The following is a 26,875-nucleotide window of genomic DNA, read 5'->3' as shown; positions in this document are numbered from 1 at the left end:
GGGGCGGCCGCAGGGAAGCGGGGCGGCCGGAGCCCTCGCTCACCTTAGCTCCGCGCGCCCCCTGGTGGCCGGCGCCGCGGCGTGCAGGCTCTTGGCAGAAACAACCTCCGGGCCGAGCCCCCGCGGGCATCCCCGCCTTGCCTCCCTCCCTCCCCCAGGCCACCGCGCAGATGGAAGAGAAGCTGCGCGACTTCGCCCGCGCCTACGAACCTGACAGCGTGTTGCCGCTGGCCGACGGCGTTCTCAGCTTCATCCACCACCAGATCATCGAGCTGGCTCGAGACTGCCTGACCAAGTCCCGCGACGGCCTCATTACCACCGTCTACTTCTACGAACTGCAGGAAAACCTGGAGAAGCTGCTACAGGACGTGAGTACCCCGAGGGGCCAACCCCACGTCGGGCTCCGAACCCCCAAATCTGGCCCAATGTCCCTATCCTTTCCTTCACGCCACATCCATTCACGGGGCGCCTAGCATGTGCCAAGTGGATGGTGTGGAGCCGAGGACTGAAGCGTGGAGGAGAAAGACTGAATCCCGACTCTAGATCTGATGGAGGAAGTAGGAATTATTTTTTTTTTCCCACAAAATGCACCTTTTGCCTTTATCAAAATCACTGTATTGTTATACCACGATTTTCACAATATCACAGGTGATATTGACAGTACTATTGATAATTTAAGTTTCTTGAAACTTCTCTGGCGGTCCAGTGGTTAACACTCCGCTTCCAATGCAGGGGACACAGGTTCGATCCCTGGTCGGGGAATTAAGATCTCACAGGCAGCGTGGCTCGGCCAAAGTTTCTTTCATTTTTTCCCCCACTGTTTTAATTAATTTTTATTGGAGTCTAGTTGATTTACAATGTTGTGTTAGTTTAAGGTGTACAGCAAGTTGAATGCGTTATGCATATACATATATACACTCTTAGATTCTTTTCCCATATAGGTCATTACAGAGTATTGAGTAGAGTTCCCTGTGCTCTACAGTAGGTTCTTATTAGTTATCTCTTTTATATATGGGGTTTCCCCAGTGGCGCTAGTGGTAAAGAACCTGCTTGCCGATGCAACAGACATAAGAGACTTGAGTTCTATCCCTGGGTTGGGAGGATCCCATGGAGAAGGGCATGCCAACCCATTCCAACATTCTTGGTTGGAGATTCCCATGGACAGAGGATCCTGGTGGGCTACAGTTCACAGGGTTGCAGAGAGCTGGACACGACTGAAGTGACTTAGTATACAGAAAGCACATCAGTACCAGTCTCCCTATTTATCCCTACCCCACCCCCAGGAAGCAGGAATTTAACTTTGCTCACCTCTGTCAGCTCTTTACTCAAATGCTGCCTTCTTGGGTGACATCCTACTGAGAGTAGGATGAAGCAGGTGATTTTTTTTCCCCCCTTTAGAACATTAATGATTGAATAAATTGAAAAGAAAATATGTTAAAACTTAATGTTAAGTTTAAATATTTTATAATTAAACCAAAATTTTCTATAATTTTACTTTCCTGGTTTTAATGGAAACAAGCTAATCAATAGTATTTTTATTAAAACCATTAATCATTTGAAAAACATAAAAACACATAAAGATTGTCCCACTTTTTCCTTTTTTTTTTTTTCTGGCTGTACCACACAGCTTGAGAGATCTTAGTTCCCCAATCAGGGATTGAACCTGGGCCCACTGGGGATGTCCCTACATTTTTTCTTTTGATTCAGTTTCCAGTATGGCTTGGCTTAGCCCTCTGGGATCCTGTCCTTATTTAAATTTTACTGAGGCTTCCCTAGCAGTCCAGCGGTTAGAACTCGCCAAGCTCACTGCTGGAACCCAGCTGGGTTCAATCGCTGGTTGTAGTATTGACTTTGATGGTCAGGATAGATAAATTAATATATGGCCTGTTGATAGAAAATGAGAACATGAGCGTAGAGAAATGGCGATTGAGGGTCCTAGCAGTAGGTAGGGTGCAGTTTTGAATTGGAGGGGGTCAGGTTAAGCTTCCACGAGGAGTTGATAGCTGAGCAGGGACTTAAAAGAGGAGAAGTAGGAAGCTGTGGAGAGATCCGAGGAGAGAGGATGCTAGGCAGAGGGATTTTTAACTTGGCCTGGATTGTAGAATTGCTTTGAAGATAGATTGAATGACTGAACATTTTAGGACCATGTTTGCTATAACAACAATAATGCTGATTTTACCATGTGGCCTGAGTTTTCTCACCTGTGATATGGGACAGTAGCAGCAGTACTGTCCTTTCCTGTGGGGATGGAAGAGGAGCCTGGCCAGGAAATGCACCTGTGAACCCTTCCCGCACTATGCCCACATCCCAGGCCTATGAGCGTTCCGAGAGCTTAGAGGTGGCCTTCGTCACTCAGCTGGTGAAGAAGCTGCTTATTATCATCTCACGTCCAGCCAGGCTGCTGGAATGCCTGGTGAGGGGGCTGGGCATGAGCAGGGGAGGAGGTGCTAGGGTTGGGGGCTGGCTAGGACCCCTTGGAGGTCACCCTGAACTCACCCTGCCTTGCCTTAGGAATTCAACCCCGAGGAGTTCTACCACTTGCTGGAGGCGGCTGAGGGCCATGCTAAGGAGGGCCACCTTGTCAAGACAGACATCCCCCGATACATCATCCGCCAGCTGGGCCTCACCCGTGACCCCTTTCCAGGTGCTGACTGGTCCGTGCGGGGGGCTCTGGGTGAGCTGACTGGGACCCAGGCCTTGACTCACTCCTGTTCCCCTCCTAGATGTGGTGCATCTGGAGGAGCAAGACAGCGGCGGCTCTAACACACCTGAGCAGGACGACCTTTCTGAGGTGAGGCCCGGAGGCCCCATGGGCAATGTGCTGGTCCGGCCCTGTGGTCAGGGCTCGCCGCCTGCCTCTTTGCCCTCAGGCTGAGCGAATCTCTTGATCCCAGCTCTAAGCCTCAGTTTCCCCACCTGTAAAATGGGTTAATAATAGCTCTTCCTCCACAGGCAGTTTTCTTTTCATGATTAAATACACATAACATAAAATATACATTTAAACAAGTTTTAAATGAACAATTCATTGTTATTTATTGTGAGGCCATTTCCACCATCTAGCCCCTAAACATTTTCATCATACCAAAAGGAAACCTTGTACCCAAGAAGCAGTTTCTCTCCGTCCCCTCCCTCCCCCACACCCCCTGGCAACCACTGATCTGCTTTCCAGATCTTTCTGTCTCTATGGATTTGCTGGGTCTGGATATTTCATATAAACGGAATTATTCACCCTGTGGCCTTTGGTGCCTGGCATAATGTTTTCAAGGCTTACCCATGCTATGGATGAATCAGTGCTTCGTTCTTTTCGTGGCTGAATAATATATGCCATGTTTTGCTTATCCATTGTTCACTGACCTTTAGGTCCACATCTGTTAGCTATTGTGTGAATAGTGCTGCAATGAATATTTGTGTACAAGTATTTGTTTGAGTAACTGTCTCAGTTCTTTTAGGTATATACCTAGGAGTGGAATTTCTGGGTCACATGGTAACTCTATATTTAATTTCTTGAAGAAATCTGTATGGACTTTTGAATGGGTTGAGTGTCTCCGTGTGTTAACAACTCACAAAGAAAATGACTTAATTCCACCCACAGGCCAACCACACTTTGGTAGATGTTCCACATGTCTGGTGGAGGTTACCCACCATAATGGCCATACATGTGTTTTCAAAAGTGTGAAACAAAATATAGACGTCAGAAGATTAAAATTAAAATCTGGGTTTGTGTCTTTTTAAAAAGAATCAAAAGTTCTAACAACACTGTGATGGAACCAGCTGGCATTGAGTGTGGGCTGGCCTATGATATGGGGTTACCTACACCCCAGTCACCCGACTGTCACCTGGTATGCCTGGTCCCTGAAAGCATTTGGGTTTGTGTCCTTTGTTTCAGATTATGTCTATGAATTCACATACATACACACATACATCTGTCCTGTATTTTAAAAAATCTCATTATACCATTATATGCCATTTAATTTTTTGAATAGGTAATGGAATGACATCACTCAAAAGTCTAAAACTCTAAAAAGGTATTTATCTTTAATTGTTGTTCGTAGGCTCCTTTGTAATGCCATTCAACCAAACTTGTTAATTGAGTGATTCAAATCTTCCATCTTCCTATTCATTTTTCTTTTCTTGCCAGGTTGATTTGATAGTTTCTGAGAGAGATGTGTTAAGTTTGTCTTGAGTAACTTCTCTTTGTAGTTCTGCCAATGTTTCTATCAAACTTTTTTGGGCTACATTCTAAGGAACATAGAAGTTCAATATTTTTAAACTTCACAGATCTTTTTGTGAACTGTTAATGTAATAAATCTCTTGTCCCTATAAAAAATAAAAATTATTTTCAAAAATGGTATACAGCAGAAAATCTTATACCCACTCTTGTCCCCCATACCCATACTGCCTCAAATATATTTTGCCCCTCTTTTTACATAAAATCATACAGTAAATATTGCTCCTTGTTTTTTCCCCCCATTTAATAAAATACTTTGGAGAACTTTCTGAATAAGTGTACAGAAATATTTTTCATTAAAAAAAAAGAAAGAAAAAACAGTGGTAAAGGACGTCCCTGGCAGTCCAGTGGTTAACACTGCTTCTACCGCAGGGAGCACGGGTTCAATCCCTGGTTCAGGAACTAAGATCCTGTGTGCCACACAGTATGGCCAAAAACAAGAACAAAATAGTAATAAAATATTCCTTTATATTATATCCCCTCATATTTTATTTAACCAATTTCCTATGTATGGATTATTCCCAGTCTTATAATGAGTAAGAAAATATGTGTCTGTCATTTTTTTTTTTACAAAAATTTATTCTTAAATGTACAATAGGTTCCAAGACAACACTTCATTCTAGCTATAGGTGGCAATAGATATTATGGCAGGGAATCCAGGTGTTTAAACAGGAGTGGAGCTAAGGATCATCGTTGCCTCAGGCACAAGGAACAGCTTACTTTTTGCCAGATTTCTTAGTTCCACCGGTGGCCAGGGGGCCTTTCCTTGCGGCCTTTGCTTTTAGCTCCTCAAGTTTCTTCTGCTCTTCCTTCTGCTTCTGCCTGAATGCCTTATCTTCCTCCTCCATCTCCTTGGCTTGCTTCTTAGACTGCTTCTTCTTGCCACTTTCGCGGCCTGACGTGGCAGCTACGCCCTTTCCCCAGACCCTGCCACCGGAAGCAGAGCTCCCCGTTCCAGCCCCTGCACCTGTGTGTCATTTTTCACATGTGAAAGCATATCTATAGCATGAATTCAAAAGTGTAAAAAAACTTTTTTAAAGTGAAAATTACTGGATTAAAGGAAGCATGCATTTGTAATTCTGATATACACCAAGTACCTTTAATTGAGACTGTACCAATTTACCCCACTCCAGTACTCTTGCATGGCAAATCCCATGGATGGAAGAGCCTGGTAGGCTGCAGTCCAGGGGGTCGCTAAGAGTCAGACACAAGTGAGCGACTTCACTTTCACTTTTCACTTTGATGCATTGGAGAAGGAAATGGCAACCCACTCCAGTATTCTTGCCTGGAGAATCCCAGAGACTTGGGAGCCTGGCGGGCTGCCGTCTATGGGGTCGCACAGAGTTGGACACGACTGAAGCGACTTAGCAGCAGCAGCAGTACCAATTTATACTCCCAACAGCAAGGTATAGAAGTATCTGTTTCTGCACAGCTTGACCCACAGAGTGTGCCAGGCTTTTGGATTATTTCTTCTGCCAATCTACTGTGTGAAAAATGGTATCTTGGAGTAGTTTTAGCTTGCCTATTTGTCATTATTTGTGATGTTCAACATTTTTTCACATGGTTAACAGCTCTAAGTCTAGTTTACATATCTTGCATACTTTTTCTCTTCAGTTGTTAATGTTATTGTTGATTTCTGGGAGCTCGTTACATATTAGGATGATTAGCCATTTTGTAGGCTTCTTTCCTAATGAAGAGAAGTTTGTTATATGACTTCACTGTCAGCCAGTCTTGGGTTTAAGTTCTGACTTTGTTACTCCCTCATTGTGGCATTTGGATGAAGGACTCATTCACCGACTTTGTGCCTCAACTTCCCCATGTGTTAAGTGGAATACCAAGAGTCTCAGTCTCATGATGGTGATGATGATGCCGTGGTCTCCATCTTTCCTCTGCAGGGCCGCAGCACCAAGGCTAAGAAACCGCCTGGAGAGAATGACTTTGAGACCATAAAGCTCATAAGCAATGGTGCCTACGGGTGAGCCACCCGGGGCTCTGGCGGGGGGAGGGCGGCGGAGGCCGGGTGTCTCGGAGGTGACGGCCGGTCCTCGCTCTCTCCCCCTGCAGCGCCGTCTACCTGGTGCGGCACCGGGAAACGAGGCAGCGCTTCGCGATGAAGAAGATCAACAAGCAGAACCTGATCCTGCGCAACCAAATCCAGCAGGCCTTCGTGGAGCGCGACATCCTTACGTTTGCCGAGAACCCCTTTGTGGTCGGGATGTTCTGCTCGTTCGAGACCCGGCGCCACCTCTGCATGGTCATGGAATATGTGGAAGGTGTGGGTGCCTGCAGGGCTGTGGGGAAGATGAGGGTATGGCCGCTAGGGGTAGCCTGCCCGAACCCCAGTCACCATGTTGGCTATCCACCTGTGTGTTTAGTTTATCCACCCATTTATTCATCCAGCCATTGTTCAAACATTCCATCTGTTTATTTCTACCCAGTCATCTGTTGATTTATCTGTTTTCTTTTTTAAATTTTTACTCATTTGTGGCTGGGCTGGTTCTGCATTGCTGAGTGTGGGTTTTCTCTAGTTGTAGCAAGCAGGGCCTACTCTCCAGTTGCAGTGCGTCAGCTTCTCACTGGGGTGGCTTCTCTTTTTGCGGCGTACAGACTCTAGAGTGCTTAGGCTCAGTAGTTATGGCACACCAGCTTAGTGGCTCTGCGCCATGTGGGATCTTCCCTGCAGGGATCAAACATGCATCCCCTGCGTTGGCAGGCGAATTTTTAACCACTGGACCACCAGGGAAGCCCGATTTATCTGTTTTAATTTCTCTCAGTATGGGTACATCCATTCCATTATTCATCCATCTATCCTCCTTCCCTTCATCTGTTCATTTGCTAATCCTTCCACTTTTCCATCCATATACCTACACGCCATCTCTCCATCTGTCCATCCAATTACCCATCTATTTGTCCATGCATGTATCTGTTTATACATTACAGCTTTATTTATTTTATTCAAGTATAGTTGATTTACAATATTATATCACATTTATTTTTAAAGGCGTGCCTGTTTTTCACTGTGTGGTCCTCGTGGCTGTGGGCTTGCTCTGGTTGGGGCAAGTGGGGACTGCTCTTCATTGCGGTGCTTTGGCTCCTCATTCAGGGCCTCTTCTCTGGAGCACGGGCTGTAGGCACTAGGCCTTCAGTGGTGGCGTTTGGGCTTCAGCAGTTTCATCTTGAGGTCTCTCGAGCGCCGACTCAGTAGTTGTGGAACACCAGCTTAGTTGCCCCATGGCATGTGGGATTTTCCCAGACCAAGGATTGAACCCGTGTCCCCTGCATTGGCAGGCAGACTCCTAACCACTGGACCACCAGGGAAGCCCCCACATCTATTAAAAAAAAAAGTAATAGACTTCATTTTTTAGAGCAGTTTTAGGTTTATAGAAAAAGTGGCTGGAAAGCTCAGAGAGTTCCCAGGTGTTCACTCCCCTCCTGCTTTGTTTCCTCTGCTGTTTACATCTTGTAACACATCGGTTACAATTGAAGAACAAATACTGCACATTATTATTAACTCAATTATATTAGCGTTCACTGTGTTGTACATCTGTTTTCCATCCGTCCCTCTTTTTCTAAATCTAGGCATTCATTCATCCATCTGTTTATTCACCTACCTACTTAACATCCAGCTATCCACCAATATCTATTTACCCATTTATTAATCTGTCATCCATCCATCCCTCTTTCCATCCGTCTATTTACTATTCTTATTTGTACTCATTCATCCAAACCTCCACTCTAGCAGCTGTCTCATTTTATCTAGTTAGCAGTCTAACTCCATCTACTTACTCACAATTAATGCATCAGTTTATCCATCCCTTTACCATCCATCCAAGCATCCAATCACCAATATATATGTTTTTCATCTGTTTATCTAACCATCCCAAATATTCATCCATCCATCTTCCAAACACAGAAGTACTATGGTTACACACATGATCTCACAGGGCTATAGCTGTGGCACCTCCAAGTCTTAATTGACCATTAAGTCACTCAACAGATATCCCTTCATCATCTCCTTCATGTCACACGCTTTCCTGGTGACATAGTGGAGACCTGGACGGATACACCTTTCCCTCACGGAGGGAATAGACATACAATAAAACATACAATAAAACTGTATAGATATACAATAAACAAGAAAAGCAAGCAACTTCAGGAATGGCTTTATCTAGGTGCTCAAATTATGTCATTAGTAATCTCTCCATCTCTTGGGTCTGTTCTCCCACGTGTGGACGCCCCACTAAACAGGGCTTGATAGGGAATTCCCTGATCGTCCGAGGTTAGGACTCCACACTTCTGCTGCAAGCAGCATGGGCTTTGTGCCTGCCGGGGGAACTAAGATCTCACAAGCCACATGGCATGGCCAAAAAATAAATAAAATGAAACAGGCCTTGATATAGTGAGGTTACCATCCAACAGGTCCCAGTTTACATCCTATGAGCTTAGCAATCTTTGTGACAAAAGGGAAAAGTCATTGACCGAACTTGGGTTACATGCTGATCCAGCAGCTAAACCTGGAAGGAAATCTGACCCTTGTGAGAAAAAGGAGAAATGGAAGCTGAGGGAGACGAAAATATGAATGCTGCTGACAGTAAATCTGGTGGGGCAAAGTCATTTATATTTTAAAACCTCAGACCCTCAAAGTTCAGACTGCAAACTAGGGTCCATTCTCCTAGACTCAGTTCCTAAGCAGGCAGCTTCAGTCCCAACCAAACTTTACCTCCACCATCAACTCCCTGCCTGACCCAACCTCTCTCTGAGGTTGGGTGTGAAGCAGTCCCTTCCTGTGTAAAATCAACTGATTGTGCTAACTTTGGAGGATGGCTAAGAAAACAAGAGAAGCCTGGCAGAGGCCACTCCCAGCAGAAGCTGGGAGAGGGAGGCCCCTCTCTGAGCCTGTTTTCCTTAGCTATAAAGTGGGGGTCATGTGAGAAGAGAACTTGGTTCTCTGCTGCCTGCTGAGTGCTCAGCTCTGGGCCAGGGTTGCCTCCCTCTTCACATGCATCCCATTCCTTCACCCCCAGGGGGGGACTGCGCCACCCTGCTGAAGAACATTGGGGCACTGCCTGTGGAGATGGCTCGCATGTACTTTGCTGAGACAGTGCTGGCGCTGGAGTACTTGCATAACTACGGCATCGTGCACCGCGACCTCAAGCCTGACAAGTGAGCCTTGACCTTTGCCACCACTCCTTCCCTGTCCCTCGGGGGTTGGGGGAGCCCTGGCACAGAAAGGCCAGGAGTGAGGAGGACCGTCCTCACCTCTAAGACCCCAGTTTGCTTCTGCAGCCTCCTTATCACCTCCATGGGGCACATCAAACTCACGGATTTTGGCCTCTCAAAGATGGGGCTCATGAGCCTCACCACCAACCTCTATGAAGGCCACATTGAGAAGGACGCCCGGGAGTTCCTGGACAAACAGGTGTGTGTGCGGGAGTGGGGGTCACCACGGGTGGAGTGACCTGGCAGGACTATGTGGGCCCTGGGCCTGGCATGGGGGGGCACTGCTCCCCCAGGAGGCCCCTTCTGTGGCCAGGGCATGGGCTAACCGCCTGCCCCCAGGTGTGTGGGACCCCAGAGTACATCGCACCCGAGGTCATCCTGCGTCAGGGATACGGCAAGCCGGTGGACTGGTGGGCCATGGGCATCATTCTCTACGAGTTCCTGGTGGGCTGTGTGCCCTTCTTTGGAGACACTCCCGAAGAGCTCTTTGGACAGGTCATCAGTGGTGCGTGCCTCCGCGGTGGGCAGGCAGGGGGCACGGAAACGAGGGAGGGCCCAAGGCCTCGTGGACCTAAAAGTGAACCCTACCCCACACCTTGCTCTGCAGATGACATCCTGTGGCCCGAAGGGGAGGAGGCCCTACCCACGGATGCCCAGCACCTGATATCCAGCCTCCTGCAGACTAATCCCTTGATCCGTCTAGGTGCAGGTAGGGGGGTGTGGGGTCTGCTGTGCCGAGAATATGAGTTGAGGCAGGGGTGGGTGGGTAGTGGTGTCTGTTGTCCGTAGCAGGGCTTCCAGCGCTATGTCCCTGGGTGGGAAAATGGGTGAGCTGGGCTGCTGGGCTACTGGGCTAGCCTTAAGTGTCAGCTGTGCAGTCGTGTCTGACTCTTTGCAACCCCATGGACTGTGGCCCATCAGGCTCCTCTGTTCATGGAATTCTCCAGGCAAGAATACTGGAGTGGGCAGCTATGCCCTTCTCCAGGAGATCTTCTCTATCCAGGGATTGAACCTGGGTCTCCTGCATTGCAGGCAGACTCTTTACAGTCTGAGTCACCAGTGAAGCCTGAGCTAGCCATAGCTGTCGCTTAAATTCCTTCCCTGATCCAGCCCCCTCCTTCCTCCCCAGGCGGTGCCTTCGAGGTGAAGCAGCACAGTTTCTTTCGAGACCTGGATTGGACAGGATTGCTGAGGCAGAAGGCCGAGTTCATCCCCCATCTGGAGTCCGAAGATGATACCAGCTATTTCGACAGTGAGCGGGGACAGCGGGTGGAATCCTTTGAGGGGGCCCTTGGGTATGGCCTGGGCTGGAACCCAGTTCTAGCCCGCTAGAACAGAGAAGAGGGCTGAGGTTGTGCCGGGGGCGTGGCTTAGCAGAGGGGCGGGGCTCAGAGAAGAAAGAAGGTTGGGGTAGGGATGGAGCCGGCTGCTGCTGCTGCTAAGTCGCTTCAGTCGTGTCTGACTCTGTGCGACCCCATAGACGGCAGCCCACCAGGCTCCTCCGTCCCTGGGATTCTCCAGGCAAGAATATTGGAGTGGGTTGCCATTTCCTTCTCCAATGCAGGAAAGTGAAAAGTCAAAGTGAAGTCGCTCAGTCCGTCCGACTCTTAGCAACCTCATGGACTGCAGCCTCCCAGGCTCCTCCGTCCATGGGTTTTCCAGGCAAGAGTACTGCAGTGGGGTGCCATTGCCTTCTCCTAGGGATGGAGCCTGGACCGGAGTAAATTCTAAAATTGGAAGTGAGCCTGGATTACCAGGCGGTGCTAGGTCCCAGAACAAGGCAAGAGCCCTGGCTGGCGGAGGCAGAACCAGGGTGGAGAGCACCTTAGGTGGAGTCTGGGGGTGTGGCTTTATGGAGGCGGGGCTACATGTAGCCTTGGAGAAAGTGGGACTGGGACTTAGCGTGGGGGCGGGGTCTGAATCAGTTACTAGTTAGAAGGGGCGTGCGTGGCCAGGCTTGTAGGACCTAGACCTGACTTTCGTGGGGTTGTGATTTGAGGAGTGGACGTGCCCGCGGGAGTGGACGTGCCCGCGGTCACTATCCACACCTCCACCCCAGCCCGCTCAGACAGGTATCACCACGTGAACTCCTACGATGAGGATGACACCACGGAGGAGGAGCCTGTGGAGATCCGTCAGTTCTCCTCCTGCTCCCCGCGCTTCAGCAAGGTGGGACAAACCGGGGGGTAGGGATGGGGTGAGTCCGGGGGAGGGCGGGGCAGGTGTTGAGGGAGGGAATGGAGGTGGGCTTGAAGTGGGCAGGGGCTCAGGAGACTGTGGGGAGCAGGCACACAGATCTAAAGTCTCAGACTGGAGAAATTTACAGAGGGAGTGAGGATCTGAGTGATGAGGCTAGTGGTAGAGGGGGTGGGGTGGGGGAAAGCAGCATAGTCTTGGAAGTGGCCTTTGGCATTAAAGTGAGTGAAGTCGCTCAGTCGTGTCCGACTCTTTGCGATCCCATGGACTGTAGCCTTCCAGGTTCCTCCGCCCATGGGATTTTCCAGGCAAGAATACTGAAGTGGGTTTCTTCTCCAGGAGATCTTCAGGATCTCCTGGTCTCCCGCATTGTAAGCAGACGCTTTACTGTCTGAGCTACCAGGGAGGACGCTTTCGGCATTGAGTGGAATCTAACGGGAACCTGAACAGTATGGAAATGACCGACAGGAGGAGCGGGCTAATCTGGACCAGGCGGGGTCAGGATCTGGGAATGGAGAGACTGAGCACTGAGGGCGGAGCTAGGCCGTGGCGAGGCTGGGCACTGTTTCATTTAGAGGAACAGCATGAGGCGGGGGTCACAAAGAGTCGGACACGACTGAGCACACATACAATGCAGGGGGATGCACGACCTAGCTTGGGAGAGGGTACGCATAACTGGATGAGACTTGGAGAGGTGAGATTCTTTACGGCTTGGGCAGGGCAGGATCTAGAATATGTCAGAGCCTTATTTCGTGGGGGTGGGGCCAGAACTGAAGAATTGTGGGTGGTTGGGCTCGGTCCAGGAATGGGCAGAACCCAGCTTTACTAGGATGGAGCTTAGTTTGGCAGGCTCCAGTAGCGAGGTAGAGAATGAGATGGTTGGTTGGCATCATCGACTCAATGAACATGAGTCTGAGCAAACTCCAGGAGACAGGGAAGCCTAGCGTGCTGCAGTCCACTGGGTCGCAAATACTTGGACACGACTGAGCGACTAAACAACAGTGGCGCGAAGTTTACTGGTTCAGGAGGGAAGGCAGAACCTGGGGGCTGGACTTCCCTCCACTACCGCTTGCAGGTGTACAGCAGTATGGAGCAGCTGTCGCAGCACGAGCCCAAGACCCCCGTGGCGGCAGCGGGGACCAGCAAGAGGGAGCCGAGCGCCAAGGGCCCAGAGGAGAAGGTGACCAGCAAGCGGGAGGGCCTGGGTGGCCTGACCCTGCGCGAGAAGACCTGGAGAGGGGGCTCCCCAGAGATGTGAGCAAGGGCAGAGCTGGGTTTGGGGGCGGGGCCCGAAGGGGAGTAACTCCTCTGACAACGCCCCCTTTGCGCAGCAAGCGCTTCTCGGCATCTGAGGCCAGCTTCTTGGAGGGGGAGGCCAGTCCCCCGTTGGGCGCCCGCCGCCGTTTCTCGGCGCTGCTGGAGCCCAGCCGCTTCAGCACCCCGCAAGAGGAAGAGGATGAGGCTCGGCTGCGCAGGCCTCCCCGGCCCAGCTCCGATCCCCCAGGCTCACTGGATGCGCGGGCCGCCAAAGAGACACTTCCAGGGGATGGCACCCCTAGCACCGGGGACTCGGAGGCTAGTAAGTGCCCCCTCCTGCCGCCTTCCCCGATTCCCCAGGGGCCATATATGAGCGTTCAGTGAGCCTGGTTACTGCTTATGCAAGTTCTCCTGTACTCTCCACACTCCAACCTGGGATTCTCATCAACATGAGAATGACCCCTATTCCATGCTCAGTCAGTCAACAAATGTGTTTAAGCACTTCTCTGTGTCAGGAGCTGTTCCAGATGTATAGGGTACCTGCTCTTATGAAATTCACAATCCAGCAAGGGAGAGAGGTGGGAAGAGCATTGCATGCAGAGGGAACACCATTTAAGAGGACTATGCCCTTGGACTGACCCCCTAACCCACCTGCTATGTTGCAGCTGACCGCCCAGGCGACCTCTGCCCACCCTCCAAGGATGGGGACCCATCAGGCCCCAGAGCCACCAATGACCTGGTTCTGCGCCGAGCGCGGCACCAGCAGCTATCAGGAGATCCCGCGGTAGAGAAGCGGCCTTCTCGAACCGGGGGCAAAGTCATCAAGTCAGCCTCGGCCACTGCCTTGTCTGTCATGATCCCTGCAGGTGACGCTGGGTCCAACCTGGCAGGGGATGGGCTGCCCCCATTGGTGCGTTTTCCCAGTCCGCCGTGATTTGCTCTGGGATGGGCCAATGAGAGCCCTGGGACTTTCACTTGGGAGGAGGGAGGAGCAGACACGGGTAGAGCTGTGTCTGTCCGCCCTGACCTCTGACCATGGGTCTGTGTCTGCAGTGGACCCACATGGGAGCTCACCTTTGGCTAGCCCCATGTCCCCGCGATCTCTCTCCTCCAACCCATCCTCACGGGACTCCTCACCCAGCCGGGACTACTCGCCGGCTGTCAGTGGGCTTCGCTCCCCCATCACCATCCAACGCTCGGGCAAGAAGTATGGCTTCACACTGCGTGCCATCCGCGTCTACATGGGTGACTCAGATGTCTACAGTGTACACCACATTGTCTGGGTGAGCAGTTATGGATGAGCCTGTATTCTATGGTGGGGTTGGGGAGAGTTCCACACGCTCCCCGCCACCTCCTCGCTCAAAGGGATGAGGGACAGCTCAAACTCTGGAACTAGGCAGCCTGAATGAGACTCCTCTGTGACACCCCGCACCCCATCACTTTCCTGTCTGATTCTCAGTTTCTTCATTTGTAAACTGGCGAGAATGATTGTTTTGCTCGGTGTTATGATTAATTACTGTGCCTACAGAGTTAGGTGTCTGGAACAGAAGCTTAGGGAGACTTCCTTGTTACCAATCCTGTTAATCCTGCCCCTGTGGGGTGCCCTGTCCCCAGCACGTGGAGGAGGGGGGCCCAGCCCAGGAGGCAGGGCTCTGTGCCGGGGACCTCATCACCCACGTGAACGGGGAGCCGGTGCATGGCATGGTACATCCTGAGGTCGTTGAGCTGATCCTTAAGGTGAGTCTATGGGGGAAAAGCGAAGTGTCAGGGGAGTGGAAGGGAGTGAAGGGTGAGGGAGGTCCTGGGGAGCTGGAGTTGCCAGAACAGCCTCCAGCAGAGAACTTTCCCCCTTTCTAACCCCAGAGTGGCAATAAAGTGGCCGTTACCACAACGCCCTTCGAAAATACCTCCATCCGTATCGGCCCTGCACGGCGCAGCAGCTACAAGGCCAAAATGGCTCGGAGGAACAAGAGGCCCTCTGCCAAGGAGGGTCAGGAGAGGTGGGTGGGGCCGAGTGCAGTGGGCGGGGCTATAAACAGCAGGCCCTCTGGAGCATTCCAGTTTTTGAGCAATGGCCAGGGCTTATGTGGGATAGGTATGGGAGAGGACAGGAGAAGGCATATTCACAGGAATGGAAGTTGTGCACAGGAAAGGTGGCCGGGGCCACTGTGCGTGTGTGCTAGGTCGCTTCAGTCTTGTCTGACTCTTTGGGACCCTATGGATTGTAGCCCGCCAGGCTCTTCTGTCCATGGGATTCTCCAGGCAAGAATACTGGAGTTGGTTGCCATGCCCTTCTCCAGGGGATCTTCCCGACCCAGGGATCAGGAAGACATAAGAGAACTCCAGTCTCACGTCTCCTGCATTGGCAGGCGGGTTCTTTACCACTCGCGCCACCTGGGGGCCACCGAGTGAAGAGCAATAATGAGAGGACAGAGAAGGAGGGGCTGAGAAAGTGGGAGGAGTTGGGAAAAGAAGATGTACCAAGCTCCAAAACTCGGAGTAGAGCAGAGCCAGCGGATACGGACCAAGAGGGCACCATCCAAGAGATGACCCTGCTTTGCTGGATGCATTTAAGAGACTGGGAGGGGCCAGGAGAAGAGACTTCTACCTGGGAGGAGCATACCAGGCCAGTAGAAATAATTTCTTCCCTTACAAATAATGCAGAATTAGGAGAGGTGGGTGGAGCCAGGAGAGTTTTCTGTTTTGATCAGCGGGTTTGGCCTGGACAAAGAGTGAGTGGGGATTGGAGTGAGATGCGTCAGGCTGAGGCCAGTGAAATTCTTCCTGCCCTGATAAGTGGGTTTAGCTCAAGAGGGGGTGGCTAGAAAGGTGGATGGGGCCAGAATAGGTTGGTTCTGTTTGGAAGGATGTTTCTAGCTTGGACCGTGAGTGGTCAACAAGCAATCGGTAGGCCAGGTGGGAGGAGCCAAGTGGGACAGCCATAAAGGAAGTCTCCAGTCTCCAACAGTGTTGTTTTTGAAGAGGGAGGATCCAGATTGGGTGGGTGGTTCCAGGAGGTGCCTTGTGGCCCTGAAGTGGGGAGAGCCGGGAGCTCTAGAGTCTGGTCCAGGGAAACTGGTTCCCTCCTTGTCCTCTAGCAAGAAGCGCAGCTCCCTCTTCCGCAAGATCACGAAGCAGTCGAACTTGCTGCACACTAGCCGCTCGCTGTCGTCGCTGAACCGCTCGCTGTCATCCAGCGACAGCTTGCCCGGCTCTCCCACGCACGGCCTGCCGGCGCGCTCGCCCACCCACAGCTACCGCTCCACGCCTGACTCCGCCTACCTAGGTAGACCCTGCGCCTGCGCGGGGCGGGCGGCATGTGCGGGCGGGGCAGTGCCCTGGCGGCGCCCACCCAGTTCTTTGCTCTCTCTTGCCCGCCCGCAGGCGCCTCGTCCCAGAGTAGCTCGCCCGCCTCGAGCACGCCCAACTCGCCGGCGTCGTCAGCGTCGCACCACATCCGGCCCAGCACGCTGCACGGCCTGTCGCCGAAGCTGCACCGCCAGTACCGCTCTGCGCGCTGCAAGTCGGCAGGCAACATCCCGCTGTCGCCGCTGGCGCACACGCCGTCCCCGACACAGGCGTCGCCGCCGCCGCTGCCGGGCCACACGGTGGGCAGCTCGCACACCACGCAGAGCTTCCCGGCCAAGCTGCACTCGTCGCCGCCGGTGGTGCGCCCGCGCCCGAAGAGTGCCGAGCCCCCGCGCTCCCCACTCCTCAAACGGGTGCAGTCGGCGGAGAAGCTGGGAGCCTCACTGGGCGCGGACAAGAAGGGCGCGCTGCGCAAACACAGCCTCGAGGTGGGCCACCCGGATTTCCGCAAGGACTTCCACGGCGAGCTAGCGCTGCATAGCCTCGCAGAGTCGGACGGCGAGACACCCCCTATCGAGGGTCCCGGTGCGCCCCGGCAGGTCGCTGTCCGCCGCCTGGGCCGCCAGGAGTCGCCCTTGAGCCTGGGCGCGGACCCGCTGCTGCCCGAGGGCGCCCCCAGGCCGCTGGCATCAAGTAAGGAGAAAGAGTCCCCGGGTGGCGCCGAGGCCTGCACCCCGCCCCGCGCGACGACCCCTGGGGGTCGGACCCTGGAGCGGGACGCCAGCGGCGCGCGACACCAGAGCGTGCAGACCGAAGATGGTACGGGCGGGACGGCCAGGGCCGTGGCCAAGTCCGCCCTGAGCCCGGTGCAGGAACACGAGACCGGCCGGCGCAGCAGTTCCGGCGAAGCAGGCACGCCCCCGGTGCCCATTGTCGTAGAGCCCGTACGGCCCGGGGCGAAAGCCGAGGTGTCTCAGCCCCCAAGTGTGCATACCCCGAGTGCGGACTCCAAGGCATTGCCCGAATCTGCACCCCTGGCGCCTCCCCAACCTGAGGCCCTCCGGGGCCGGGAGCGCTGGGTGCTGGAGGTGGTAGAGGAGCGGACCACGCTGAGCGGGCCTCGTTCCAAACCTGCCTCTCCCAAGCTCTCCCCAGACCCCCAGACCCCCTCCCAAGCCCCAACAAAAAATGTGCCCAGCAGTGCCGGGCCCCCAGCCCCACCTGCTTCCCTGCCGGGCCCGACCACCAAGCCTGAGGTGGGGCCAACCTCTCGGTGCCCTGCTGAAGCTGTGCCCTCAGTAGGCCCGACCAAAAAAGGGGCGCCCTGCCCCATGCCCCCAGGCCCATAGCAGTGGGAGCCGCTGGCCCCGTGCTGTACAGCCGCCTGTATACATATGTACACATATAAATAAAGTGCGCCCCTGCTGTGTGAGCTTTCTGGAGCTCGCCCCTCCTCCCCTAGCGAGGCAGGACATCCTGTTTCCACCCCCTTGCCTGTGTGCTTGTTAAGGGGTGAAACTTCCTCCAGTCCTAGTTACCATAAAGAGGGGAGGTAGGTCTTGGATGGACCCTTACTTGGGGTCCTATTCTGAGTCTCACCTATGTGCCAGCTGCCCCCAGACCCTGAGCAATTGCAATGCTGTTCAGAGTCCCAGTGCCCAGCTGAAGAAAGAATAACAGTCTCATTTACCAATTTCTTTGTATTACTATGATTCCCAATGTACAGATGAGTCACAGATTAAGGCACATGATTAAGGCCAAACAAATAGGAAGGGACAAAACAGATTCAAACTCAAGTCCACATTGGCCCCTGAACCTTAGCTCTTATATGTCCTGCTGGGCTTCCTAGAGAGAAGGCCCTGCTCTTGTTTTCACAGGGCTCCCAGGCCTTCACCAGAGGCTTGAAGGCCTTCCAGAGCATCTGGGCACACAGAGTGCCCCCACCCCGGTGCTCCTCTCTTTGGTTCCGATTCATGTCACCCACACAGGCCCAGGGCCCTTTGGGGGTTACACACCACTTGGAATGGTCTTCTGTGGCATTGAAGGCTGGCCCAGCTGGTCCAGGGAAGGCTGTCTGAGTCACGTCAAATACATGCTGGGCCCCGGAGCAGTTGGAGGGCAGGATACCGGAAGATCTCTGCCAGAATTGGACCTGCAGGGTACTGCCAAGGGCTTCCGCCAGCCAGCCAGAGTACAGGTCTGCAGAAGATGGAAGGAGGGCATGGACAGGGTCAGGATCAATGCTAGGGATTCCCTAGGCAACTTCCCCTCTCTGAGCTGTTTCCTCAGTTGTCAATTCCTGGCCATCTGGAGGATTATAACATTAAGAGTAATAGCCCTTACTAAATGCTTTATATGTATCACTTTGCACACAGCAGCCCTTTCAAGCAGATACCATTACTATTCCCATTTTTCAGACAGGTAAGTTGAAACCCTGATTAAATCATGTATCACACAGCCAGAAACCAATGCTTGAACACAGGCATGTTGGTTGTTTACCTTGCATGTGAGTCTGACTCAGATGTGTCCCAGTCCCTACCCAGGACCTGCCCATAGCCACCAGACAGTCCCTCGCAGAGAAAGAGTTCTCCAGTCATCAGCCTCAGGCCTCACCATCTCCAAAGTTTCCAAATTTGGCAAAGCTCTGGAATGTGGCTCCTTTCTTTGATGTGAGTGTTACACTGCTGTTCCATGGTCCCTGGCGAACGTGATGGCCCTTGACTACCTCCTCCAGGTAGGGGAATTTCTGGGCGAAGTCCCCTTCCAGCCTGTGGTCATACACCAGTGGGTAGGTATAGGTCAGCTGTTTGCCTGGAGGGCAAGAGGAGAAGAAAATGAGGGACTGTTCTAAGATTCTGATCTGGGAATCAGGGACTCACCGTCTCCCTGTCTTTACTCACTGATATCCAGAAACTGGGTGAGAGGAAAAGATACACAGATCAGGGTCTGCCCATATTTTTGGGCACCAGGAGGCCAGCTGTACGCAGCAGAGGAGGCATGTGGAGGGAAGTTCGGAACGCTGTGGATCAACCAGAAGCCCCCTTCTTGGTCCAGGAGCAGCACACCTGAACCAGAAATTGGAGTTGATGGGGGGAGGGGACTGCTTGAGACATCACAACAAGCACATGTGCAACCAGGAACACTCTCACTCTGTAGGGGGCCCGGACTGCAGGACCAGTGGGCAGCGGGCAGTGAGTGTCAGGACCACTGCTGAGTTCAGTTTCCACAGCCATCAGTTCTTATAGTTCAGAAGAAGGACCACGTTGATTTAAGATAGGGAAACAGATATCCAGGGTCTGCCAGAGCAGCTCACCCTCAGACACAGGCAGGTCAGGAATTAGCTGAAGAAGACGCATAGGGAAACCAGAACCCTCCCCCAGCCCCCAATGTGGCCTCACCTTTTGTGTGCCCACGACTGGAAGAGTCAGACTCGCGGGATTTAGGCGGTTGGTCATTGTAGAGCACAAAGGCGAGCTGGGGAAGATGGACAGGGACACGTGAAGGTTCCCTCAGGTCAGGCCCACCCTAGAGTCCCACCCCAGGTTCGGCCGGAGGCGTCATCACCTGGCTGCTGTTTCGGTACAGCGGCAGCAGGCTGCGGCCCACGGCGCCGGTGGTGCTACTGATGAACCCCACGCCGTCGCGCCAGTCCTCTGAGTATTCGTCAAAGTACTTGTACCGCAGCCCGTTCTGCGTCGCATCTCCCGACCCTGTGTGGGCCGGCAGCTTGTAAACGACGAACCTATAGGTTGGGGGACGGATAGAATGGAGGAAGACGGGAAGGCACCTGTTTTCTCCTAGGAGTGCAGCAAGCCCCAGTGCGGCTCTGAGGAATAGTGGGCGCCTGCGCACTCACCAGTCCACAGGCTTCCCCGAGTCCCCGTAGCACGTCAGGGTTCCTACAGGGACCCAGAGCAGCGCGGTCAATAGCAGCGAGCTCAGCGTGGCCATCGAGCTGGGTTCTAGAAATTTGTGTCGAGAGGGCGAGGCGCGGGGTCACGAGCTGGGACAGGCCCGGCCCCTGGTGACTTTCACTTCCCCAAATCCGCCTGGGAACCCAACTCCACACATCAAGAGGATGGAGACCCCGCCCGCGAGGTGAGAAGCAGAGATTTAAAAAGGCAGTCCAGGATCCTCCCAGGGGCTGGACTTTTTTTCTGGCCGTCACACCCATCTGAGACCGCCCCCGCCCCATCTGAGTCCGCCCCGGATCCGGCTAGCCTGGGGCCTCCTCCTGCTTCCGGCCGGCTAGTCTCTGATAGGCTCCACCCCCTGGCTCGGCCCAGACACGCCCTCTCAAGGCTAAGCGGTTTCCAGCGCCCGCCTCCGACTCTGCTCCTCGCCAACCACAGCTCACGTCCTTCTGCTAGGCCCTGCCTCCGTCTCTTTCAACTCAGGCTGTGTGTGCTTCGTCGCTCAGTCGTGTACGATTCTTTGAGACTCCGTGGAGTGTAGTCCGCCAGGCTCCTCTGTCCTTGGGGATTCTCCAGGCAAGAATACTGGAGTGGGTTGCCATGTCCTCCTCCAGGGATGGAACCCCAGGATTGAATCCAGGTTTCCCGCATTGCAGGCGAATTCTTTACCATCTAAGCCACCAGGGAAGCCCCATTACTGGCTGGCTAATCCCAATGAACATTCTTCTATTTAACGGCACTCTTTCCCCGGTTTACCCGTCAGAGGCAATTTTGGACTTTATCCTTTCCTGCCTTACAGCCTGAGGTCCACCTGGTGTGACTTGCTCCTTTAGAGGAAGCCTGTGCTGTTGGTCCTCCCCGTTTTCATTTTGCATGTCCCCCCACCCCTACTCCGCCACCGTACAAGAGCTAGCCAAGGGGTCACTTTGGATCATGGTAGGGTGAAGGATGCTGGGGCTCTGGGACCTAGCTGAAGATTCCTTTAAAAAAAAAAAAAAGTATTTATTTTGGCGACTCCACAGGGCATATGGGATCCTAGTTCCCCAGAGATCGAACCCATGCTCCCTGCAATGGAAGCCTAGAGTCCTAACCACCGGACCATCAGGGAATTCCCTTAGGATTCTTGGTGGAGGAAGAAGATTCTTAAGTAGAAAAGAAGGCCCCTGTGAATGTTCCTGGGCTTCAAGGCAGGAAGCAAGGACAATATAGCCTGACCTTGGGGTGGGGGAAGGAGGGGGGCTGCAAGGCAGTCAGTGCCCAAGGAAGGTTGCCCAGTTTTAGGAGATGAGTGTGTAAATGTGTGTTCAATCGCTAAGTCGTGTGTATGGCCCCCCAATATCAGTTCTGGGGTTACAGCTTCTTCCCAACTACCACAGCCAAAATCCACAAATTCAGGCCAACACAAGTTTTATCTGGGAGGGGCATTTTTACAGGACCCATAACCATTCACAGCAATGCCAGCCTCTATGTGGAGTTTCAGGTGTCACAGTGTGAAGCCTTCTAGAATCAGGGTCTCTGGGATGCCTCACCCGCTCACTGTCTAGGGTCACCTGTGAGCTGGTTTGATGGTCCAGCTCTCTGAGAGTCTGTCTCTTTGTCAGAAGTATCTGGGTATCCATTTGAGTCCGTTTATTTAGAGGTCTGTCTTGCTGGGTCTACATGATCGTGGCTGTCTGTGGCTGAGGACCTGTGGGAACTTATGTTGGAGGCTCTCCCAGGTGCATCTATGGGCCAGTCCTTGATCTTTTGCTGGATCTGTGGGGCCTAGAGTCCAGATGAGGATTCATCCGAGGGAAAACCACCCTGCGTGGATCCACTCTTGTTCCAACCCCAGTCCCCAGGAAGGTCCAAGTGCCAGAGGCGGGGCTCAAAGATGACGCTTCATGTGCAAGGCCAGATGATCGGAGCGCGAAAATGCACGCGAACAGAGCTGGCAGCGGAAGGGGCGCTGTCCTGTGTGTTTTCGGTAGTGACGGGTCAGCTCGTCGGAGCGTGCAAACCGCCAGCCACAGCCGTCCCACGTGCAGGCGTACGGCTTCTCCCCTGCGGAGATGAGGAAGCCTTGAACACCACTGTCCACCATACTTGGTCCCAGGGTCTTCCCTCCTAGCCTAGGCTGGGACTGCGTGCATGCTAAGTCGCTTCAGTTGTGTCGGGCTCTTTGCGACCCCATGGAGCCTGCCAGGTTCCTCTGTCCATGGGATACTCCAGGCAAGAATAGTGGAGTGGGTTGCCATGCCCTCCTCCAGGGAGTCTTCCCCACCCAGGGATTGAACCCGAGTCTCTTATGTCTCCTGCACTGGCAGGCAGGTTCTTTACCACTGGCGCCTAGGGTGAGGCCGGTGAGGCGCCCAGATCATGAAATTTAAGAAGGCTTTCACTCTCGGGGATGGCCTGAATCTACACCCAGAACCGACGTCTGCGACCTCTGTACCTCTTCTGTACCTGCTGGCACCAGGCTCCTTTTCATTTCCCGGGCACAAGTCGCGCTGTCTATGCTGCTGGCCCTGCTTCCGGTGTCCTCACGTCCTGCCCCAGTGTACTAATGCCCTCCCAGTTTTTGTCCTTTGGCACTGCTCCCTGTGTTCCAGGCTCTTTACTGTACCAGGGGACCCTCCAGCTGCTCTTCAATCCTGTTGTTGGCCTTGATCCTTGAGCCCCGAAATCCAATTCGTGTTCCACGCCCTGTCCCGGGTAATTACTTCTTTCCCTCAGCTAGACTTGGCCCCTCCTCCCTATGTTCCTGGATAGGTCTGTACACGTGGCCCCATCACCCCTAGGCACAGGCCTCCTTCCTCCTCCTCCTGGCCCTCTATTCCATGTCCCAGCCCTTCTTTGGCTCCTTGGGTCCCCAGCTTTTCCTCCTGTGCCCACCCTCCTCTGTTTCCAAGCTATTTATCTTCAGACTCCAGGAACTGCCTCTGCATCTGGGCCCCTCAAACTAAACCTCCTGAGCTCCAGCACGCCCCCTACAGTCTGGCTAAGCCACTCCCTCTTTATATTCCTGGCTACGGCCCCTGAAAGGCTTCCCAGATGAAAAGTAAGTCGCACACTATTTGTCTTTGCGGTCCCCTGGACTGTAGCTTGCCCAGCTCCTCTGTCCATGGAATTCTCCAGGCAGGAGTATTGGAGTGGGTTGTCATTTCTTTCTCCAGGGGATCTTCCCGAGCCAGGGATCGAACCCGGGTCTCTGCACTGCAGGCAGATTCTTTACCAACCGAGCCCCAGGCTGCGCAGTGGTAAAGAATCCGCCTGCGGATGCAGGAGACGCAGGAAAGGCGAGTTCGATCCCTGGATCTGGGAGACACCCCCCCCCCCCCGCCCCACGGCAGAGAGTACAGTCCATTGGGTGGCAAAGAGTCGGACACGTCTGAGCACGGCGGTCCCTGAACCCCTTACTCCCACTTGCCCCAAACCTGAACCCTGCGTCTTTGGCCCTGTCCTTGGTATTCCGCCTTTCTCGCCCGCGGCCCCTCCTCTAGCCCCGCCCCTACACAGCTTGCCGGGCTCTCTGCTTTTCGGCACTTCCTTGGTCCAGGTCTTAGCCGTTGGTTTCCTGAAATGTTTTCCGAGTTCTCTCTCTGTCCCCACCCGCCTTCCCCTTTGCTCTTCGGCTGACTCCTGAAGTTCCAAGCATCCCAGCTCCCTCGGCGTAGCCCTTTGCTTCGACTTTGCTTTAGCCCTTCCCCTTGCTCCAGTTTCTAGCTCCTCGACAGCTCCCAGCTCCCAAGGCCCCGCCCAGCCCGCCCAGCCCCTGCACCGGGGCCCGCCCCCTCACCTGTGTGCGTGCGTAGATGCGCCTTCAGGTGCGAGCTCTTGGTGTAGCTCTTGCCGCATCCCGGGTGCGTGCACGTGTGCGCAGCCTGCCTCTTGCGTGCCCAAGATCGCCGGCTGCGCTTGGATGGGGCGGCCTCCGCGGTCCCTCCTGGGTCTCCTGTAGTCCCCCCGAGTCCTGCACCCGTCGTCCCGGGCCCTAGACAACTCAGGAAGGAGTGGGGCGAGGCGGGGCCAGGTGCCGGCGCCTGGAGCCCGCGGAAGAGCTGGAAATGCCCTTGGTACTGCGGCATCGGGTACAGCGCGGGGTACCCGGACAGCAGCCCGTAGGGGGCGCCCGGCGCTGCAGACACTGAAAGCCCGGTCCTCGGGAAGTAGCTGCCGGAGGAACCCGCGCCCGGTCCCGGGTACAACGGCTGCAACGGCAGCGCTTTGGGCTCGGGGGTCGGGATCAGGGATGGGCCCACGAAGGTATCGGGAGCCGGGGTTCGTGGGGCCGGGCGCGCCCAGCCCAGGTGCTCCTCAGGGCCCAAGAGCCCAGCCACCAGCCCCGGGCCGTCCGCATACGCGCCCAGAGTCTCGGGCGGCGGTGGGAATTGCGCTCCGGAACCCTCTCCGGGCGCCAGAGCGCAAGGCTGAGGCGCGCAGGTCTGGGGCGCACCGCCGGGCTCTGAGCACGGGAAGTTGGTGAAGAGGAGATCCAGGTCCCAGGGGGTAGCTGCGTCCCTGTCATCATCTTCGTCCTCCCCAGGTGCGTTCTCCAGCTCAGGCCTCACGTGGAGGGGTGGTCCAGTATGGTTGGGGGGGCCCGGGCCCAAGTCCTGCACGTCTTCAGAGCGCCACCACTGGGGGAAGGAGCCGGTAACATGGAGCTTCAGCGGACACCAAGGTATCCTGTCCATAGACGGTGGGGGCCGGATGCCCTGATGGGGGCAGGCTGGCCAGAGGCTCCGTAAAGGGGTCTTGTTTGCTTCTCTGTCATGCCAGTTTGTCCCACTCCCTCACACTTGTCCGTCTCCCCCCCTCAGCCCCCCCAGCTCCAGAGACGTCTATCGGGTCAGGCTGGAGACAGGAGATAAAGCTTATATTATCTAGAGTCTCCTGCCACGCTCAGGCATGGGGGAAGGGTTGGCAGAACCAAGAATGGAAGGCTAGGGGAGGCTCAGCCTTGCCTCAGTTTCCCCCAAGAATCTTCCTCCCCTTCCAGGTCCCCTAACAAGATTAATTCCTGGGTGTCCCCTCACCACAGCTGTCATTTCCCTCTTATATCTGGGAGTGTCTCACTGAGCCTAGATCCCTGTGTTCTGTTCCCAGCCTCAGTCTCCCATGACAGAAATAGGACCTTAGACCAAGTTCAGATCCCTGGCCTGCACTGAGGACTCCCGGTCCTGAGCAGGGCAAGATGTGAATTCCAGGGCAAGATGCAGACCCGGCCCCCCAATTCTGTGGCCAGGACCCAGAACCCCTGCCGGCCCATCTAGACCCCCACCTGACCCCACCTTGAGGATGTCTTCTTGTGTGTCCGAGAAGGGGCCCAGGGCGGTCAGCGTGCTGATGGAGGGCAAGGCGGTCTCCGCTGCAGCCATGGCTGGCTGGTGCCCACCCTGGGGCTCAGGCCTCCTCTCCCTTGGCGGCCTCGTGGGCTCTGAGGCTCTGATGGCCCCTTGAAGGGCTCCTCTCTGCCCTCAGCTGATTGGCTGCAGCCCCTGATAAGGGCCAGGCGAAGGCGGGGGTCACCGTTTCTGGGGAACAGACTTCACCCAGGCCTGTTCAGGGCTGAGTCTTGAAGACTGACCGTGTATCTGAAGCCAATCAGATGTTCAGGGTCTAAGGGTTCAGGGGATAGGGGTTCAGGAGACGGGGGTTCAGGGGTTGGGCAGAGTGAGGCAATGTGTTCCCAAAGAAGGAGAAACTTGGAGGCCTGTTCTCAGCTACCTTCCTGGAGAAGAGGTGATGGGCACAATGGGGATTCTAGGAAGGAGCTTCAAGACCCCCTTGCCCCTGACCAGGGCCTTGCAGCTCTCCCCTTCACCATAAACAGCAGCTACCATGCTGATGGCGGGACTTGGCATGAACTCCCTGCCAAGTCAAGCATTATCAGACTCCCCAGACGTTGGAGGCTGCTATCAGGTGGGGGCCCAGAACAGCCAAGGCTCTGTCCCTGGTGAGTGGGAGGGCCAGGGGCTGGGGATTAACTTGGTTTTCAATTTCCTGGGTTGTGAGCTCCCCAGGTCTGAGACCAGTGGCAGGAGAGGCCCCTGCCAATCAGTGGTCACTGTTTACCGTGGACAGCCCTCACCCCACCTCAGGCGACTTGCAGGGGGAATGGGGAGGCTGAGGCTGGAGCAACTACAACTGCTCTAGATGGGGCGGCGGGGTTTGGGACGAGGAGGCCACCTACTCGCCTGGGGGGGATGGGACTGTTGCATCAGGCCATAGGAAGTACTTGATTGGGAGGTGACCCAATTACTACTTCCCTTGTGGCTCAGCTGGTGAAAAATCTGCCTGCAATGCAGGAGACCTGGGTTTGATCCCTGGGTTGGGAAGATCCCCTGGAGAAGGGAAGGGCTACCCACTCCAGTATTCTGGCCTGGAGAATTCCATGGACTGTATAGTCCATGGGGTTGCAAAGAATTAGACGTGACTGAGCAACTTTCACTTTCTACCTCACAGTGGGGAGAGATCTAGGTTCTGCAACAGAGACTTCCACCATGGTGCCCAGGGATTCCAGGTGATGACACAGACATATAGTTCACAGTCGCACACAGACATTATGCAATTGTATAATGACACAAATTCCTAAAGGAAATCAGTCCTGGGTGTTCATTGGAAGGACTGATGCTGAAGCTGAAACTCCAGTACTTTGGCCATCTCATGAGAAGAGCTGACTCATTGGAAAAGACCCTGATGCTGGGAGGGATTGAGGGCAGGAGGAGAAGGGGACGACAGAGGATGAGATGGCTGGATGGCATCACCG

At 54.1% G+C, this 26,875-nt stretch overlaps 4 protein-coding genes across 7 annotated transcripts in view; 1 reads left to right on the top strand and 3 right to left on the bottom strand.

Moving 5' to 3' along the window:
- The window catches only part of MAST1 (microtubule associated serine/threonine kinase 1), a 29,066-nt gene extending 11,424 nt beyond the window's left edge, over positions 1 to 17,642 (top strand). For all 4 annotated transcript variants that reach the window (XM_042249854.2, XM_027969549.3, XM_042249855.1 and 1 more), the window contains 20 exons: positions 159 to 368; positions 2,312 to 2,413; positions 2,512 to 2,644; positions 2,724 to 2,791; positions 6,124 to 6,203; positions 6,293 to 6,501; positions 9,253 to 9,391; positions 9,515 to 9,647; positions 9,788 to 9,953; positions 10,056 to 10,157; positions 10,578 to 10,700; positions 11,508 to 11,617; positions 12,720 to 12,898; positions 12,976 to 13,223; positions 13,567 to 13,767; positions 13,955 to 14,184; positions 14,516 to 14,638; positions 14,765 to 14,901; positions 16,000 to 16,187; positions 16,286 to 17,642. In XM_042249854.2, coding sequence (XP_042105788.1) covers positions 159 to 368; positions 2,312 to 2,413; positions 2,512 to 2,644; positions 2,724 to 2,791; positions 6,124 to 6,203; positions 6,293 to 6,501; positions 9,253 to 9,391; positions 9,515 to 9,647; positions 9,788 to 9,953; positions 10,056 to 10,157; positions 10,578 to 10,700; positions 11,508 to 11,617; positions 12,720 to 12,898; positions 12,976 to 13,223; positions 13,567 to 13,767; positions 13,955 to 14,184; positions 14,516 to 14,638; positions 14,765 to 14,901; positions 16,000 to 16,187; positions 16,286 to 17,559 — 4,155 coding nt within the window. In that variant the 3' untranslated portion in view covers positions 17,560 to 17,642. The remainder of the gene's footprint in view (positions 1 to 158; positions 369 to 2,311; positions 2,414 to 2,511; positions 2,645 to 2,723; positions 2,792 to 6,123; positions 6,204 to 6,292; positions 6,502 to 9,252; positions 9,392 to 9,514; positions 9,648 to 9,787; positions 9,954 to 10,055; positions 10,158 to 10,577; positions 10,701 to 11,507; positions 11,618 to 12,719; positions 12,899 to 12,975; positions 13,224 to 13,566; positions 13,768 to 13,954; positions 14,185 to 14,515; positions 14,639 to 14,764; positions 14,902 to 15,999; positions 16,188 to 16,285) is intronic.
- On the bottom strand, positions 4,787 to 5,993 carry LOC114114751 (translation machinery-associated protein 7-like). The gene is made up of 2 exons (XM_042249424.1): positions 5,986 to 5,993; positions 4,787 to 5,155 (listed from the first exon to the last, which is right to left on the bottom strand). The coding sequence occupies exons 1-2, from the start codon at positions 5,991 to 5,993 to the stop codon at positions 4,945 to 4,947; spliced, it is 219 nt and encodes a 72-aa protein (XP_042105358.1). The 3' UTR covers positions 4,787 to 4,944.
- A 250-nt stretch (positions 17,643 to 17,892) lies between the features above and the next one.
- DNASE2 (deoxyribonuclease 2, lysosomal) lies at positions 17,893 to 20,299 on the bottom strand. The gene is made up of 6 exons (XM_004008489.6): positions 20,067 to 20,299; positions 19,775 to 19,952; positions 19,609 to 19,684; positions 19,111 to 19,275; positions 18,824 to 19,021; positions 17,893 to 18,409 (listed from the first exon to the last, which is right to left on the bottom strand). The coding sequence occupies exons 1-6, from the start codon at positions 20,159 to 20,161 to the stop codon at positions 18,003 to 18,005; spliced, it is 1,119 nt and encodes a 372-aa protein (XP_004008538.2). The 5' UTR covers positions 20,162 to 20,299; the 3' UTR covers positions 17,893 to 18,002.
- Positions 20,300 to 21,514: 1,215 nt separating this feature from the next.
- Positions 21,515 to 25,545, bottom strand: KLF1 (KLF transcription factor 1). The gene is made up of 3 exons (XM_015095803.4): positions 25,398 to 25,545; positions 23,903 to 24,743; positions 21,515 to 22,167 (listed from the first exon to the last, which is right to left on the bottom strand). Exons 1-3 carry the CDS (start codon positions 25,482 to 25,484, stop codon positions 21,992 to 21,994), a joined length of 1,104 nt encoding a protein of 367 aa, XP_014951289.2. The 5' UTR covers positions 25,485 to 25,545; the 3' UTR covers positions 21,515 to 21,991.
- Positions 25,546 to 26,875: the final 1,330 nt, after the last annotated feature.

This window comes from Ovis aries, chromosome 5 (assembly GCF_016772045.2).
Source record: "Ovis aries strain OAR_USU_Benz2616 breed Rambouillet chromosome 5, ARS-UI_Ramb_v3.0, whole genome shotgun sequence".
Lineage (NCBI taxonomy): Eukaryota > Metazoa > Chordata > Mammalia > Artiodactyla > Bovidae > Ovis > Ovis aries.
The sequence above is the reverse complement of the archived record's forward strand: the minus strand, read 5'-3'. Positions and strand labels throughout refer to the sequence as shown.

Coding starts and splice junctions, on each gene's coding strand:
- DNASE2 (XM_004008489.6), bottom strand. CDS start 20,161: ATGGCCACGCTGAGCTCGCTGCTATTGACCGCGCTGCTCTGGGTCCCT. Junction 19,953..20,066: donor TCGGGGAAGCCTGTGGACTG/GTGAGTGCGCAG, acceptor CCCAACCTATAG/GTTCGTCGTTTACAAGCTGC. Junction 18,410..18,823: donor ATTTGGAAACTTTGGAGATG/GTGAGGCCTGAG, acceptor CATCTTCTGCAG/ACCTGTACTCTGGCTGGCTG.
- KLF1 (XM_015095803.4), bottom strand. CDS start 25,484: ATGGCTGCAGCGGAGACCGCCTTGCCCTCCATCAGCACGCTGACCGCC. Junction 24,744..25,397: donor CACAAGAAGACATCCTCAAG/GTGGGGTCAGGT, acceptor TCCTTCCCCCAG/TGGTGGCGCTCTGAAGACGT. Junction 22,168..23,902: donor GCATCTACGCACGCACACAG/GTGAGGGGGCGG, acceptor TCATCTCCGCAG/GGGAGAAGCCGTACGCCTGC.